This window comes from Lithobates pipiens, unplaced genomic scaffold (assembly GCF_037356315.1).
Source record: "Lithobates pipiens isolate NorthernLeopardFrog02 unplaced genomic scaffold, aLitPip1_a1.2 Scaffold_23, whole genome shotgun sequence".
NCBI classification, from domain to species: Eukaryota; Metazoa; Chordata; class Amphibia; order Anura; family Ranidae; genus Lithobates; species Lithobates pipiens.
Genome location: NW_027507785.1, coordinates 177,141,817 through 177,157,631, shown reverse-complemented (window position 1 = coordinate 177,157,631; position 15,815 = coordinate 177,141,817). Strand labels below are relative to the sequence as shown.

At 44.3% G+C, this 15,815-nt stretch overlaps 1 protein-coding gene across 1 annotated transcript in view; it reads left to right on the top strand.

Annotated features, from left to right (window-relative positions):
• The window catches only part of HMCN1 (hemicentin 1), a 457,974-nt gene that overhangs the window by 298,177 nt on the left and 143,982 nt on the right, over positions 1 to 15,815 (top strand). Inside the window, exon 71 of the mRNA XM_077452653.1 lies at positions 14,251 to 14,387. Coding sequence (XP_077308779.1) covers positions 14,251 to 14,387 — 137 coding nt within the window. The remainder of the gene's footprint in view (positions 1 to 14,250; positions 14,388 to 15,815) is intronic.

Below are 15,815 nucleotides of genomic sequence, written 5' to 3'. Positions count from 1 at the left end.
GCATCCATCCTGCCTGTGGCCAATCATGGCTCTCCTCGCTGCCGGTGCTGTGATTGGCCAAGCATGCAATATGACCCTGCATGCTTGGCCAATCACAGCGCCGGCAGCGAGGAGAGCCATGATTGGCCACAGGCAGGATGCCTGTCGCCAATCATAGCTCAGGCTGTGTAGTACACGCCCCACACTATATAAGGCCGCCAGCGTGGCGGCCTTGTGTAGTGTGTTGGTGTCTGAAGCAGTTAGTGGGTGTTCTGTGTACTTTCAACACAGTATACACCGATCGTTATCGGCTGATTTTCGTTCTTGTTCTTCTGTAGTGGTTGTTGTCTGCGTGCCCTGACCGCAGTATATACCACTATATTCACCTATATAGCTAGCGATATATCTATCTTTTATAATAGAGCTTGCAGTCAGTGTTAGGAGCTTGTGCGTGCTGTCTGCGTGCTCTGAACCCAGTACACACCGCTATATCCACCTATATAGCAAACTATCTTGCTCGTTTTAAATAGAGCTTGCAGTCAGCGATAGGAGCTTGTGTATGCTGTCTGCGTGCTCTGAACCCAGTATACACCGCTATATCCACCTACATAGCTCTTCTCTATTTGAGCCATCTGTCATCTGCAGGAGTTATTGGAAGTTGTGTGTGCCTCCAGCACAATATACACTACCCAATTGCTGTTTTTCCCAACTCCTTTCAGGCCATTACCATGTCTGGAAGGCCAGCAAGGAGAGGCAGACAGGCGTGAGCCGATAAAAGAGGGCAAGCAGGCTCTGTGTCTAGAGACAACAGTGCTGGTCGTGGAGGCGGTGCATCGTCATCATCAGCACGTGGCCATGGGACGCGCTTGTCCTTCTTTTTGGCAGCTGGACATGTTGAGCCGCAACATGCCAACGACTTGGTAGAGTGGATGACCAAGCCCTCTTCATCCTCCTCATCCTCTCTCACCCAGTCTCAGGGTACTAGCAAAGCAGCTGCCAACGCATCGTCTTCCCTCCTCTCAATGTCATCATCAGTGACTCTTTCCCTAGACCCACCACGTCCTCCTGAGGAGTCTCCTGAACTCTTTGAGCACAGTGTTTGGTACATGCTCCAGGAGGATGCCCAGTGTTTTGTAGGCTCTGATGATGATACTCAGCTAGAGGAAGGCAGTAGCGTGAATGCAGAGATAGGGGATGCTCAAGAAGGACAGCAATCTGGCAGTCATGTTCCACAAGCTGCAGCATACTGCCAGGTTTGCTCCAGCGATGAAGAGGGAGGGGATGATGAGGGCACTGACTCCACGTGGGTGCCTGGTAGGAGAGAGGAGGAGGAGGCACATGTCCAACGAGGCAGGATGCCCTCCGGGGGCCAGCTTAGGGGCAGCACACCGACTGAATCACACCGCAGAGCTCCACCTGTGCAGGGCGCTGCCTCTGCGCGTTATTCTAAAAGTTCTTTGGTGTGGGCCTTTTTTGAGACGAGTGCATCAGATGGCACTGCTGCTATTTGCAACATATGTCTCAAGCGTATCACGCGTGGCCAAAACATCAGCCGCTTGGGCACCACATGCTTGACCAGACATATGTTGACCTGCCATGCAGCTCGTTGGCAAGCGTACCTCAAAGACCCACACCAAAGAACAAAGCGGACCTCTCCTTGCTCCTCATCAGCTGGCATCTCCAACCCCACTAGACCTTCAGTCCTCTCTGAAACCTGCTCTGAGAGGAATGAAGGTGTAGAATTAGGTGTGTCACAGCCAAGTGCTTCTGGGCACTCTGCTAGCAGTACACCCACGTCCGATTATAGCAGGCAAATGTCCCTGCCCCAGCTGCTGGACCGGCAAAAGAAGTTCACTCCCAGCCATCCACATGCCCAGCAGTTGAATGCTAGCTTGGCTAAATTGCTAGAACTTCAACTGCTGCCTTTTCAGTTGGTAGACTCGGCCCCCTTCCGTGAGTTTGTACAATGTGCGGTTCCTCAGTGGCAGGTCCCCAAACGCCACTTTTTCTCACGGAAGGCGATTCCGGCTCTCTACCGGCATGTGGAAGGCAATGTCCTTGCCTCGCTGGACAGGGCGGTCAGCGGTAAGGTGCATATTACCGCTGACTCGTGGTCCAGCAGGCATGGACAGGGACGTTACCTGTCTTTCACGGCCCATTGGGTCACTCTTCTGGCAGCTGGGAAGGATGCAGGACAAGGTGCAGTAGTGTTGGAGGTTGTTCCGCCACCACGCCTCCAAAATGCTACTATTGGTTGTGACACACCTCTCTCCTCCACCCCCTCCTCTTCTTCTTCCTCCATGGCCTCTTCCAGTGCTCTGTCCTCAGAACCAGCGGTGCTCCGTAGGCGTTCCAGGGGCTATGCAAGTACGCAGGCAAAACAATGCCATGCAGTGCTTGCGCTGGTTTGTTTGGGGGACAGGAGCCACACTGGGGCAGATGTTTTGTCAGCTCTGCAGGGGCAGGCCGAGAGGTGGTTGACGACACGCTAGCTAAAGCCAGGATTGGTGGTTTGCGACAATGGCACCAACCTCCTCTCCACCCTCCGACAGGGACAACTGACCCATGTGCCCTGTGTAGCTCACGTCCTTAACCTGGTGGTGCAGCGGTTCTTGGATAGGTACCCGGGCTTACAGGATGTCCTGAAGCAGGCCAGGAAAGTCTGTGTGCATTTCCGCCGATCATTTAATGCCTGTGCTCGGCTGGCTGAGCTCCAAAAGGAGTTGAACCTGCCCAAGAACCGCCTTATGTGTGACATGCCCACCAGGTGGAACTCAACGTTGGCTATGCTGCAGCGGCTGCACACGCAGCAGAGGACCATCAATGAGTACCTGTGCGACTACGGCACCAGGACAGGGTCAGGGGAGCTCGGGTTTTTTCTCACCATGCCAGTGGGGCATGATCAGGGATGCATGCACTGTCCTTTCACCATTTGAGGAGGCCACAAGGATGGTGAGCAGTGACAGTGCATGCATCAGTGACACTGTACCTCTTGTCCACCTCTTGGAGCATACGCTGCGTGGAATAATGGACAGGGCACTAGAGGCAGAACAGAGGCAGGAAGAGGAGGACTTCCTTGCCTCTCAAGGCCCCCTTTATACAGACAGTGTTCCTGCTGTGCCACCCATCACACAGGAAGAGGATGAGGAGGAGGAAGAGGAGGAGGAGGATGATTGTGTCAGCATGGAGGTGGAGGCTGGCACTCAGCATCAGCAGCAGCAGCAGTCTTGTAGGGATGATTTGCAGTCCCAAGAAACCCGTGGACTTGTACGTGGCTGGGAGGAGGTAGCTGCGGATCATGTTGTCCTTAGTGACCCAGAGGACTCCGGACCGAATGCCTCAGCTAACCTACGCTGCATGGCCTCCCTGAACCTTCAAAGCCTGCGGAAGGATCCTCGTATTCTTCGAATCAAGGAGAGGGACCATTACTGGCTGGTCACTCTCCTTGATCCACGGTACAAGGGTAAGGTTGCCGACCTTATCTTGCCATCGCAGAGGGAGCAGAGGATGAGACATCTCCGGGAGGCCTTGCAGAAAGGTCTGTGCAACGCGTTCCCAGAGACTGGGAGGTTACAAACTCCTTGTCCTGGACAACGTGTGGCTGAGGCATCGGTCAGAAGGAGCGGTGGAGAAGGTGGCCGTCTGACTGATGCTTTCAGACAATTTTTTAGTCCGCAGCCCCAAGGTATGATCGGTTCCAGCAACCATCGCCAGCGTCTGATTTACATGGTGCAGGAATACCTAGGGGCAAGGTCAGACTTGGACACCTTTCCCACCGAAAATCCTCTGGCTTACTGGGTCTCGAGGATGGATCACTGGCCAGAGCTTGCACAGTATGCAATTGAGCTACTGGCCTGTCCTGCATCCAGCGTTCTTTCTAAACGCACCTTCAGTGCTGCTGATGGCTTTGTTACCGATCACAGGGTGCGCCTGTCCACCGAATCAGTTGATTGACTGACCTTCATCAAGATGAATCAGTCTTGGATCACCCACAGCTACCAATCACCTGAAGCTGATGTAACCGAATAATTTTTTTTGAAATATCACATCCCTTCAAGACTGCCTATGCTGATGCTGAGTGACTGTCCTGTTATGTTGATTGTCTATCCTCTTCCTTCTCCGCTGATATGTTGGAAGAACATTTCTGGTTCTGGGTGATGCCATCAGCCCAATTTTTCTGCCCCTGTTCAACAGGGGCGTTTAATTACAATTTTTGATGCAATGCTTTGCAGCAGGGCTAATTCCTGCACTAAAACTAGAGTATATGGGAGAGGTTGCAGTGTCGTGGCACCAGCACCAGTGCCTAAGGCCCAATTTTTCTGCCCCTGTTTAACAGGGGCGTTTAATTAACATTTTTGATGCAATGCTTTGCAGCAGGGCTAATTCCTGCACTAAAACTAGAGTATATGGGAGAGGTTGCAGTGTCGTGGCACCAGCACCAGTGCCTAAGGCCCAATTTTTCTGCCCCTGTTTAACAGGGACATGTAATTACAATTCTTGATATAATATTTCACAGGAGGGCCCGTTCCTGTGCCCACCTAGAGTAACTGTGAGGACTTATAGTGTTGTGGCACCAGCACCACAACCACCAAAGGTCAATTTTCCTACCACTGTTCAACAATGGCATGTAATTACAATTCTTGATATCATTGTTTACAGCCGGGCGCTCCAGCGCCCACCAAGAGTCACTTTGAGGGCTTACAATGTTGTGGCAAAACCAACACCTTGTTCCACCATTTCTGTAGAGCATATAACGCAGGCTCCTACTTTCAAACATCCAACTTACAAACATCTCCTACTTGCAAACGGAAGGAGACAACAGCAAGTGAAATGAAAAAACATGGACGACAAAACAAATTATACAGGGGTGATAACCCTTCCCTATGTTTTCCAAAAAGCTTAAAAATAGTTTTTTTGACTGGAGCTACACTTTAAAAATGTACCAGTTGAAAATTACAAACAGATTCTACTTAACACAACAAACCTACACAGTCCCTGTCTTGTTTGCACCGCCTGTATACTGCTGTTCTGAGTATATAGGGCCTGGGGTCCACACGTATTTCCTTTTTTTAATATGGGTACGGGGTTCCCCTTAATATGTGTACAAAACCCAAAGGGGCTGGTAATGGGCAGGGAGGGCTACCCATGCCATTTTTCTCAATGATTTTCAACCATATTGCAGGAACCAGATATAACATTAAAACTGCAAGCAGTTTTAAATGATGTTATTTCCGTTAAATGTCATTTTGTGCAGGGACTGTTGTAAACACGGGAAACACGTGGCACTTCAGAGGCATACTACAGACACCCCCCAGGCACGATATTTAAAGGAATACTTCACTTTTTTTTCACTTTAATCGTCATTAAAATCAGTGCTCCCGCCAAAACGGCCATTTTTAAAAACATTTTAGGCATTGACCCATGTCCCCTGGGGCAGGAGCCAGGTCCCCAAACCCTTTTTTGGACAGCATCTTGCATATTAGCCATTAAAATTAGCACTTTTAATTTCGAACGTTCGAGTCCCATAGACTTCAATGGGGTTCTAAAGTTCGTACGAATTTGGGGTCCGTTCGAAAGTTCTGGTGCGAACCGAACCGGGGGGTGTTCGGGTCATCCCTATTAGAGGAAGCATTTAACACCCTAATAGATGGCTATTCCTTTAGACGTGAATCATTATTATCTATTATTTGCATGATCCCCAAACCCCACTCAGATAATACATCTTGCACAAACTTCCGTCCTATTTCCCTCTTAAATCAAGACATTAGGGATGAGCTTCGTGTTCGAGTCGAACGTACGTTCGACTCGAACATTGGCTGTTCGTGCGTTCGGCGAATTCCGAACGTTTTGGCCGTTCGTGTCAAAATTCGAGTGACGCGCGCGCGGACCACAATGCACTGCGTTGGCGCAGTGCATTGCTGCCCGATGATTGGCCAAGCATGCACTGTGACCCCGCATGCTTGGCCAATCGCAGCGCCGGCAGCGAGGAGAGCCATGATTGGCCACAGGCATCCTGCCTGTGGCCAATCATAGCTCAGGCTGTGTAGTGCACGCCCCACACTATATAAGGCCGCCTTTAAGGCGGCCTCCTGTAGTGTGTTACTTTGCATCTGAAGCAGTGGGTGTTCTGTGTACCTTCAACACAGTACACACCAATCGTTTTTGGCTGATTTCCTATCTTGCTGCTGTGTAGTGGTTGTTGTCTGTGCCCTGACTGCAGTATACACCACTATATTCACCTCACCTATATAGCTAGTGATCTAGCTTTAACCACTTAACAACTGCCCATTGCCGATTAACGGCTTCAGGGCGGTTGTTTAACTCAGAGAGGCCGTTAATTAACGGCCTCCCAGAATTCTGCTCTCGCGTGCCCCGAGGTGTGCGCACTCGAGAGCATCCGTGATCGCCGGGTCCATAGGACCCGGCGCATCACGGTAAACGGCCGCTCATAGCGGCTGTTTACCACGTGATTGCTCCGTCAAATGACGGAGTGATCACTTGGAAACAAACCGGCGTCATGTTATGACGCCTGTTCCTCCCTCCCCTTTCTGTACCGATCGGTACAGCGGAGGGGAAGAGATCGGTGTCAGCAGCGATGTGGGCTGCATCTGCAGTGCCCACATCGCTGCTCACCGAATTTAACCCCTCAATTCCCTGCCAATACTCTGCAATACCAGTGCATACTCTGCAGTACCCTGCCATTACTCTGCAGTACCCCGCCATTACTCTGCAGTACCCCGCCATTACTCTGCAGTGCAGTACCCCGCCATTACTCTGCAGTGCAGTACCCCGCCATTACTCTGCAGTGCAGTACCCTGCCATTACTCTGCAGTACCCGGCCATTACTCTGCAGTACCCCGCCATTACTCTGCAGTGCAGTACCCCGCCATTACTCTGCAGTGCGGTACCCTGCCATTACTCTGCAGTACCCGGCCATTACTCTGCAGTACCCCGCCATTACTCTGCAGTGCAGTACCCCGCCATTACTCTGCAGTGCAGTACCCTGCCATTACTCTGCAGTACCCGGCCATTACTCTGCAGTACCCCGCCATTACTCTGCAGTACCCCCAATACTCTGCAGTACCCTGCTATTACTCTGTAGTACCCCGCCAATACCCCGCCAATACTCTGTAATACCCTGCCATAAATTGCCATACCCAGCCATACTCAGAGATACCCAGCCATACTCAGTGATACCCTGAAATACCCAGCCATAGACGCCCCCCACCCCTCACCGCCCTCCGGTGCTTCTACCAACTCGCCAGTACGATCAAAGCCAGAATCTTTTTTTTATTTTTTATTTCAGGCTTCCCAGCCTAGAGGTGAGATGTGGGGTCATATTGATCCCCCAGATTTCACTGTAAAGAGGACCTGTCACCCCATATTCCTATTACAAGGGATGTTTACATTTCTTGTAATAGGAATAAAAGTGATCAAAAATATATTTTTGGGAAAAAAAATGTCAAACTAAAATAAATAAAGTAAAATGAACAATAAAAAAATAAAATAAAAATTAAAGCGCCCATGTCCCCATGTGCTCGCATGTGCCACACATGTGAGGTATCGCCGAGAATGTTAGAGCGAGAGCAATAATTCTAGTCCTAGACCTCCTCTGCAACTCAAAACATGTAACCAGTAAAAAAAAATTTAAAGCGTCGCCTATGGGGATTTTTTAAGTAACGACGTTTGGCGCCATTCCACGGGCATGTGCAATTTTGAAGAGTGACATGTTTGATATCTATTTACTCAGCATAACTTCATCTTTCACTTTATGCAAACATTGGGCTAACAAGTGGTTAATAATAGAGCTTGCAGTCAGTAGTGTTAGGAGATAGTGCGTGCTGTCTGCGTGCTCTGTACCCAGTACATACCGCTATAATATAGGGCAGGCCCCTACTTTCAAACATCCAACTTACAAACATCTCCTACTTGCAAACGCAAGGAGACAGCAGCAAGTGAGATGAAAAAAGATGGACGACAAAACAAATTATACAGGGGTGATAACCCTTCCCTATGTTTTCCAAAAAGCTTAAAGATAGTTTTTTTGACTGAGCCTACACTTTAAAAATGTACCGGTTGAAAATGACAAACAGATTCAACTTAACACAACAAACCTACACAGTCCCTGTCTTGTTTGCACCGCCTGTATACTGCTGTTCTGAGTATATAGGGCCTGGGGGCCACACGCATTTCCTTTTTTTAATATGGGTACGGGGTTCCCCTTAATATGTGTACAAGACCCAAATAGGCTGGTAATGGGCAGGGAGGGCTACCCATGCCATTTTTCTGAATGATTTTCAACCATATTGCAGGAACCAGATATAACATTAAAACCGCAAGCAGTTTTAAATGGTGTTATTTCCGTTTAATGTCATTTTGTGCAGGGACTGTTCTAAACACGGGAAACACGTGGCACTTCACAGGCATACTACAGACACCCCCCAGGCACCATATTTAAAGGAATATTTCACTTTTTTTTTCACTTTAATCGGTGCTCCCGCCAAAACGGTAGTTTTTAAAACTTTTTTTTGCAGTGACCCATGTCCCCTGAGGCAGGAGGCAGGTCGCCAAACCCTTTTTAGGACACTATCTTGCATATTAGCCGTTAAAATTAGCACTTTCCAATTCAAACGTTCAAGTCCCATAGACTTCAATGGGGTTCTAACGTTCGTACCGAACGCGGGGGTCGTTCGCAAGTTCTGGTGCGAACCGAACCGGGGGGTGTTCGGCTCATCCCTACAAGACATCAAAATCTTAGCAAAAAATCCTAGCTACCCACCTTTACAAGATAATTGGTAAAATCATTCATAATGACCAAGTAGGATTTATGCCAACAAGCCAAGCAAGTGATAATGTACGTCGAGCAAACCCTCTTGGCATACATAGCTAAAAAAGACGAATTCCTACATGCTTTCTATCTCTTGACGTAAGAAAAGCCTTTGATTCAGTAACCTGGCCATATTTACATTACACTCTCCAGGAATGGGGATTCACTAGTTGGATAACAGCTCTTTATAACAAACCCCAAGCCTACGTAAAATATGCAGGATATAAATCGGAACAATTTAATATAGTAAGAGGCACTTGACAGGGTTGCCCACTTTTCCCCTTAATATTTGCCCTTTTAACCACCTCAATACCAGGCACTTAAACACCTTCCTGCCCAGACCAATTTGACATTTTTATAATTTTTTTCTCACAAATAGAGCTTTCTTTTGGTAGTATTTGATCACCTCTATGGTTTTTATTTTTTGTTAAACAAATAAAAAAAGACCGAAAATTTTGCAAAAAAAATATGTTTTTTTTGTTTCAGTTTCAAAAAGTTGTAAATAAGTATGTTTTCTCCTTCACTGATGGGCACTGGTGGGGCAGCACTGACGGGCACTGATAAGGTGGCACTGATGAGGTGGCACTAATGAAGTGGCACTGATGAGGTGGCATTGATGGCACTGATAGCTGGCACAGATTGGCATGGATAGCTGGAACGGATTGGCATGGATAGGTGGCACGAATGGGCATGGATAGGCAGCACAGATGGGCATGGATAGGCAGCACAGATGGGCATGGATGGGCACTGATAGGCGGCATGTATGGGCATTGATAGTTGGCATGGATGGGCACTGATAGTTGGCATGGATGGGCACTGATAGGCAGCATTGTATTGTACTGATGGATGCCAATCAGTGCCAAACAATAATGCATGCCAATTAGTGATGCCCATTGTGGGCACTTATTGGCATCCATTGTGGGCACTGACTGGCATCCCTGGTGGTCTAGGGTGGCATACCTGGTGCTGGGCATCCCTGGTGGTCTGGTGGCATCCCTGGTGGTCCAGTGTGGGCATCCTCGGGGGGCTGCGCTGATAATCGATCAGCACAGTCTCCGTTGGAGACTCTTTACCGAGATCATAGTTGAGGGATGTCAGACTGACACCCTGCAACAACAATCACCACGATGCTCGCCACTGGGGGCACGCAGTGGCTCAAAATCCTGAGGGCGGTCTATGACGTCCAGTCAGGATTTTGAAACCACTTTGCCACCGTCATTTGACAATGGATGGGAGGCAAGTGGTTAATAGAACCTTTAGCTCAATACCTTAGATTAGAGCCAACGGTCACTGGAATAGAACTAGGTGGAATTCATCATAAACTTAGCTTATTTGCTGACGATATTTTATTGTTCCTTTCACCTCCCCAAGTTTCAGGCCCAAATCTAATACCTATTCTCAGCATATTTGCTGCCATATCAGGGCTACAGATATACTCCAAAAAATGTATAGCATTAAATATATCACTTTCAACAATAGAACTAACCTCAGCAAAAGTAGCATGTTGTTAAAATGTTGATTTTACCCAAACTACTATATTTATATATATATATATATATATTTATTTACCGATTGTAGTCCCCGCTCACTACTTACGTATTATCCAGAAAAGAGTATCTAAGTTTATTTGGGGATCTTCAAAACCGCGTTCCCTCTCAAAACATTATACTTACCTAAAAATGTAGGTGGTCTGGGAGTACCAAATTTTGCCACTTACTATAGAGCAGCTCACATAGCTAGCTTAACTAAATATCACGCCACTTCCTTTATGGGTATTGATAGAGGCTTGTGATTGTGACCCTTTATCGATCTCCAATATATTATGGTTACATTCCAAAAATCGTCTTGGCTTAAGTAATCCTATTACTAAACATTACGTATCCCACTGGGACAGGCTTAAATTCAAATATAAATTGCAATCTTCACACAACCCTCTCCTCTCCTTCTTCAAAAATCCAACATTTTACCCATCATGGATTTATCCTCTCTCTTTTAAAGCATGGTCTTCTTTAGGTATACTGAACTTGCACAACTTTGTTAACTCGTCATCTTTTATCTGTTTTCCATCTCTCTGCGAAGCACATGGTATTCCTCAATCGGAATTTTTCCGATACTTACAAATAAAAAATTTCTTCAATTCTTCACACCTAATACCATTTCTGATGTACCTTTTGACCCACTTAACCAGTTTTGAATCCACATGCAAGAACGACCCACATGCTAGAGGACGAATTTCCTCCCTCTACTCTCAATTACTAATAAACTCTGATAAAGATATACCTACTTATGTGCAAAAAATGGGAGGAGGACTTGCAATACACTCTAGACGAGGCAGAGTGGATTAAAATTTGGTCTACAATTAAATGTTCCTCCCCTAATGTACTAGCCATGGAAACCAACTATAAGGTACTAACTCGGCGGTACTTAGTACCTGCCAAAATCGCTAAATTTACCCCTGGATACTCAGATCACGGTTTTCTGGACTGTTTGGAAAAAGGTACATATAAACACATTTGGTGGTCCTGTCCAATAGTACAGACATTTTGGAAAGAAATATTTACATATGCCTCCAAAATGTTCAATATTATCTTTCATCCTAACCCTACAACGACACTACTGTGCCTTAAACCAGAGTGTCTAACACAGCAAGAGAAGAAGTTGGGACTTTGCATGAAGCATGCGGATTTGGAAGCAAAAAAATTGCTGTATACATCTGATAATGTTAAATGTATTAAATATTACACAGTAAAATACATCAAAAGCAGTGGTACATATGGCATCTTCCATCATGATTAATTGATTCATACATTGGCATATTGCACATTTACAATGATATTCAAGTAAATTAGGTAAAACAGTATATACAGAATATGTTACAAAACTGCATGATTATAGAATTTATGGTATCTGAAGCTTGACGCGTTTTGTGTCTAACTTGCCACTCATCAGGAGTTTATGTAAATTGGATGTCTACCTGTGAGTCTCCCATACTCACAGGTGAGGCAATGGAAAGGCCTCACATGTGAGTATGGGTTGTTGATTCAAGCAAATTCCGTCTATCTCTACTTTTACTTTTTATATACAAGACTTACTCATTGTCTGATATAATACTTTCGTTTTATAGACATCCAATTTACATCAGCTCCTGATGAGTGGCAAGTTAGCCACAAAACGCGTCAAGCTTCAGATGCCATAAATTCTATAATCATGAAGTTTTGTAACATATTCTTTATATACTGTTTTACCTAATTTACTTGAACATCGTCAATGTGCAATATGCCAATGTATGAATCAATTAATCATGATGGAAAATGCAATATGTACCACTGCTTTTGATGTATTTTACTGTGTAATATTTAATAAATTTAACATTATCAGACCTATACAGCTAATTTTTTGCTTCCAAATCCGCATGCTTCATGCAAAGTTCCAACTTCTTCTCTTGCTTCGTTTTGACAGGGATGGAGGCAATTGTGACGTAACTGTCCTATGCCTCATACAAAGTCCCAACCCTTTTTTTCTTTATAGAGTGTCTAACTCATGCCCAATTTAAGCTATTTGTATTTTTGCTCACAGCAGCAAAACAAACTGTGGCGAAAGCTTGGAAAACCCCTCTTTAGAGTTGGCCGAGACCAAACAAAGAATGAATAATTTTATGATACACGCTAAAATGGCTGCTATTGAACAAAACAAAATACCTCAAGTTCATAAACTAATGCAGGTTAGAACATTTCTTACCATCATCATTCAATGATATTGTTTTATGGCCATGGTAGATGATTTAAACTCAAGCTAACAATACTGGTTGGACTGTGACTTCTGGATCGACCAGTTGACCCCTCTTTTCATTTATTTTACCTTTTTCACTCTTCACTCTTTACCTTATTCTTCCTCCCTCTACTCTGTCTCTCTTTACACCTTATGATTTAGCTATACCTACGGTTACAAAGAAATCATTAGTAATGTAACATATTTCATTATATCAAGATTATTCAGGAAATCTTTATTTCGTTTTTTCATACTCTTAATAATAATAACTCTTACATAATATTTGAATGTCTTCATCAATATTGGTTTAGTTCATAATTGTTAACTAATTACTTAAATTTTTCACAATGCTTTACCTCACGATCAATTCTATAATTGTAAGCACATATGATTACTACATAAGTATTCTGAATTGTACAATACTCAATACTAATTTATTGTACTTAATTTCATTGAACTTAATAAAGTATTTTTGACAAGGAAAAATCCCATCAATCACAGGTCTGTTGGTCCTGTCAGCAAGGCAGCAACAAGCCGCTGCCTTTCTGACAGGACCAACAGACTTGCGATTACTCCTCTACATGACATGAAGTCACAAGTTCAATTTTGGTACTTGGTGGCCGACCTTATGTTGATGGGAGTGATCGATCCAATCAGCGGGAGTTCTCGCGGTAATGGAGCTGCCTAGCCCTCTCTTGTCCATGCTGTTGGTTTATTATTTCAACCACATACCATCTGTTTCCCACTGCAAGGTAGTAGTAGTGCAGGCTAAATCCACACTGCTGACCCCCCTCTGTATTCAGTGGTGATCAGCTCATGACAATGAGCCTATGAAGAAGGACGTATGAGTCTGAAACATGTCAGGCGTCATCTCCAGTAGCTACGTGCACTAGCCTATCACAATAGAGGGCAGCTACAGCTATATTTATACCTTTGCACTGAAATTGATTTTAATGTTTCTACTGGTTTATTATTGTTGCAAAAAATATTTTTTCTTCAATAAAATAACTTTTTAAATACTTTCCTGGTCTGTCCTAAAAATCCTGAGGGTTATGCTGTGCCCATGAGCACTAGACTTTGTCTAAACGTGAGTTTTAGAGCTTTTGGCCTTTTTTTTGCCAAAGCTCCTAAACTCATCTCCATAAAAGCCTATGTCTCAATGTACAAAAAGGCTTTTTGCAGAGTTTAGGTGCTGCCACTCTTAGGTGAGGTTAAACCTCACTCTCCTGAACGCGGAATAATTGTGTTCAACATAGGAACGTTTTGACATCGGGAAAACGCAAAACATGGCAACATCAATGAAAAACATATTGCATTTTCCCGCGACCACAGTGGGAAGCTGCCAGTGTACATGAAGCCTTGTAATGGTTTCAGAACAAATCCCTAACAGGAACACGGCAATAAAAATCTGACAGATTTTCTTACCCCACTCTACTCTAATCACATTTAAAAAAAAGTGTTATATTCAGTTATACTTTAACAGCAACTGAGAGTCTTTTGTGTGATCAGCCAGATGTTTTCAAATATATGTACTGTGCAAAATCCTGAGATAAGACTGGGTCGCCTATAAGTAGTTATTATTGTAAATACAATTTGGGACTACATCTACAATATAGTAGACAACTGGCAATTTTACAAATTAATAATATCTCATTGTACATGTCTCTTTTCTCTAGTGCCCCCTAACATTGCAGGCATCAATGGCATCCATAATATAACTTCACTTAAGGATAAAAAAGTTACTCTGGAATGTAAATCAGATGCTGTGCCTCCACCAGAAATCACGTGGCTAAAGGATAATAAGCCATTGTTGGTAAAGCTTTCTATTACTTTTTTCTTATACATGGGCATTTGTTAAATGTGATTAATGCTACATTTTCATACGTAATAACATGTTTTCTGTGATGCCGTATTCATTGTTTTCTTACCATTTATTTGAAAGAGCACCAGTCACAACTCAACTTGTGTAAGAATCAGAATTTTCAGTTTCAGGTTGCATAGCCTTTTTAGAAATAAATAAAATGATATCCCTTGTTTTAGCTTAACTTTGTCTACGTTTGAATCTTCAGGTTTAGAGTAAGTGGTCAGGGCCCATTTACACAGTGGACACATGTTAAAGTGTGCAAATTGCACACTGACTTGTGTTTTGTTGTGGTGAATTGTATAAGGCATTATAAGGAATTACAGTATGTCTTTTTTTTTTCTTTTTTTTTAAGCGTTCTTAAACTGACAACCTGACAGTCCATTTAGCTTAATGCGAAGCATTACGCTGCATAACAATGAAAAATGCCCTACTTTTTTAAACTAAACTGAACTTTTTTTAACTAAAAAAATGGGGCATAAGGCAAATTGTCTTGCTTATGCATTGTGCCAGGAAATTCTGCCTAGTGTAACCCAAAGGAACTGAAATGAACAAGACCTGAGGTCTTGCAGTTGCTCCTCTAGCTCACTCAGTGTTTCCCCACTTCCAACTGATTAACTCATAACAGCTCCCTGGATTTTTTATATATCAAAGTATAAATAACATTCCTAACTTGAGTAAAAGTTATAGATGGTCATAGTTGTGGCACAATAATGAAATGAGTACTATTACAACTGGAACTCAATTGTACTGGAAGTAGAATGCCCCAGTAACTTTGGTTCCTCTCTATCTCTCCCTCTGCTTCTGGAAGACAATGGACAACACAGCAACCCACTGTGCCATGCCTAAAGAGTGTTTTGCAAAGAAAAAAATCGTATTCCCCCAGTGAGGAGGCCTCACATCGCTTCCTCACTGCTTGTCAGTAGCCTTGTCTAGTTTCTTGAATTGATTTCCATTTTAGAACTGGTATCAAGGATCATCAGTATATAGTTGTTTAAATATCATAGGTTTAAAGTTTACCTTCCACAAACCTGGGCAATTCAAATTAAGCATTTAAAAATACAATGTTTTAGATATGTTGTAGAATAAGGAAGAGTTAAAAACTTTGGCAGGTTTCTACTGCTGTTTGAGTCCCCACCGAGGGTATTTATCATTGTTACAAGGACTAAAAAATAAGTGAAAATCCAAAACTATGTGTTGCCACCAAAACTAGATTAGTGGGGACACCTTCCATGTGTTTCGGTGATAGGCTTTTAAGAGGGGATTTCCACTGCTTTTGAGAGATTTCCTTTTTAATTACTGTTGTATCAATGGGACACTGCATGAAGGTAATTCTTTTAAAAAAAATGTTTAATTCCTTTAGCAGTACATTCACACTGA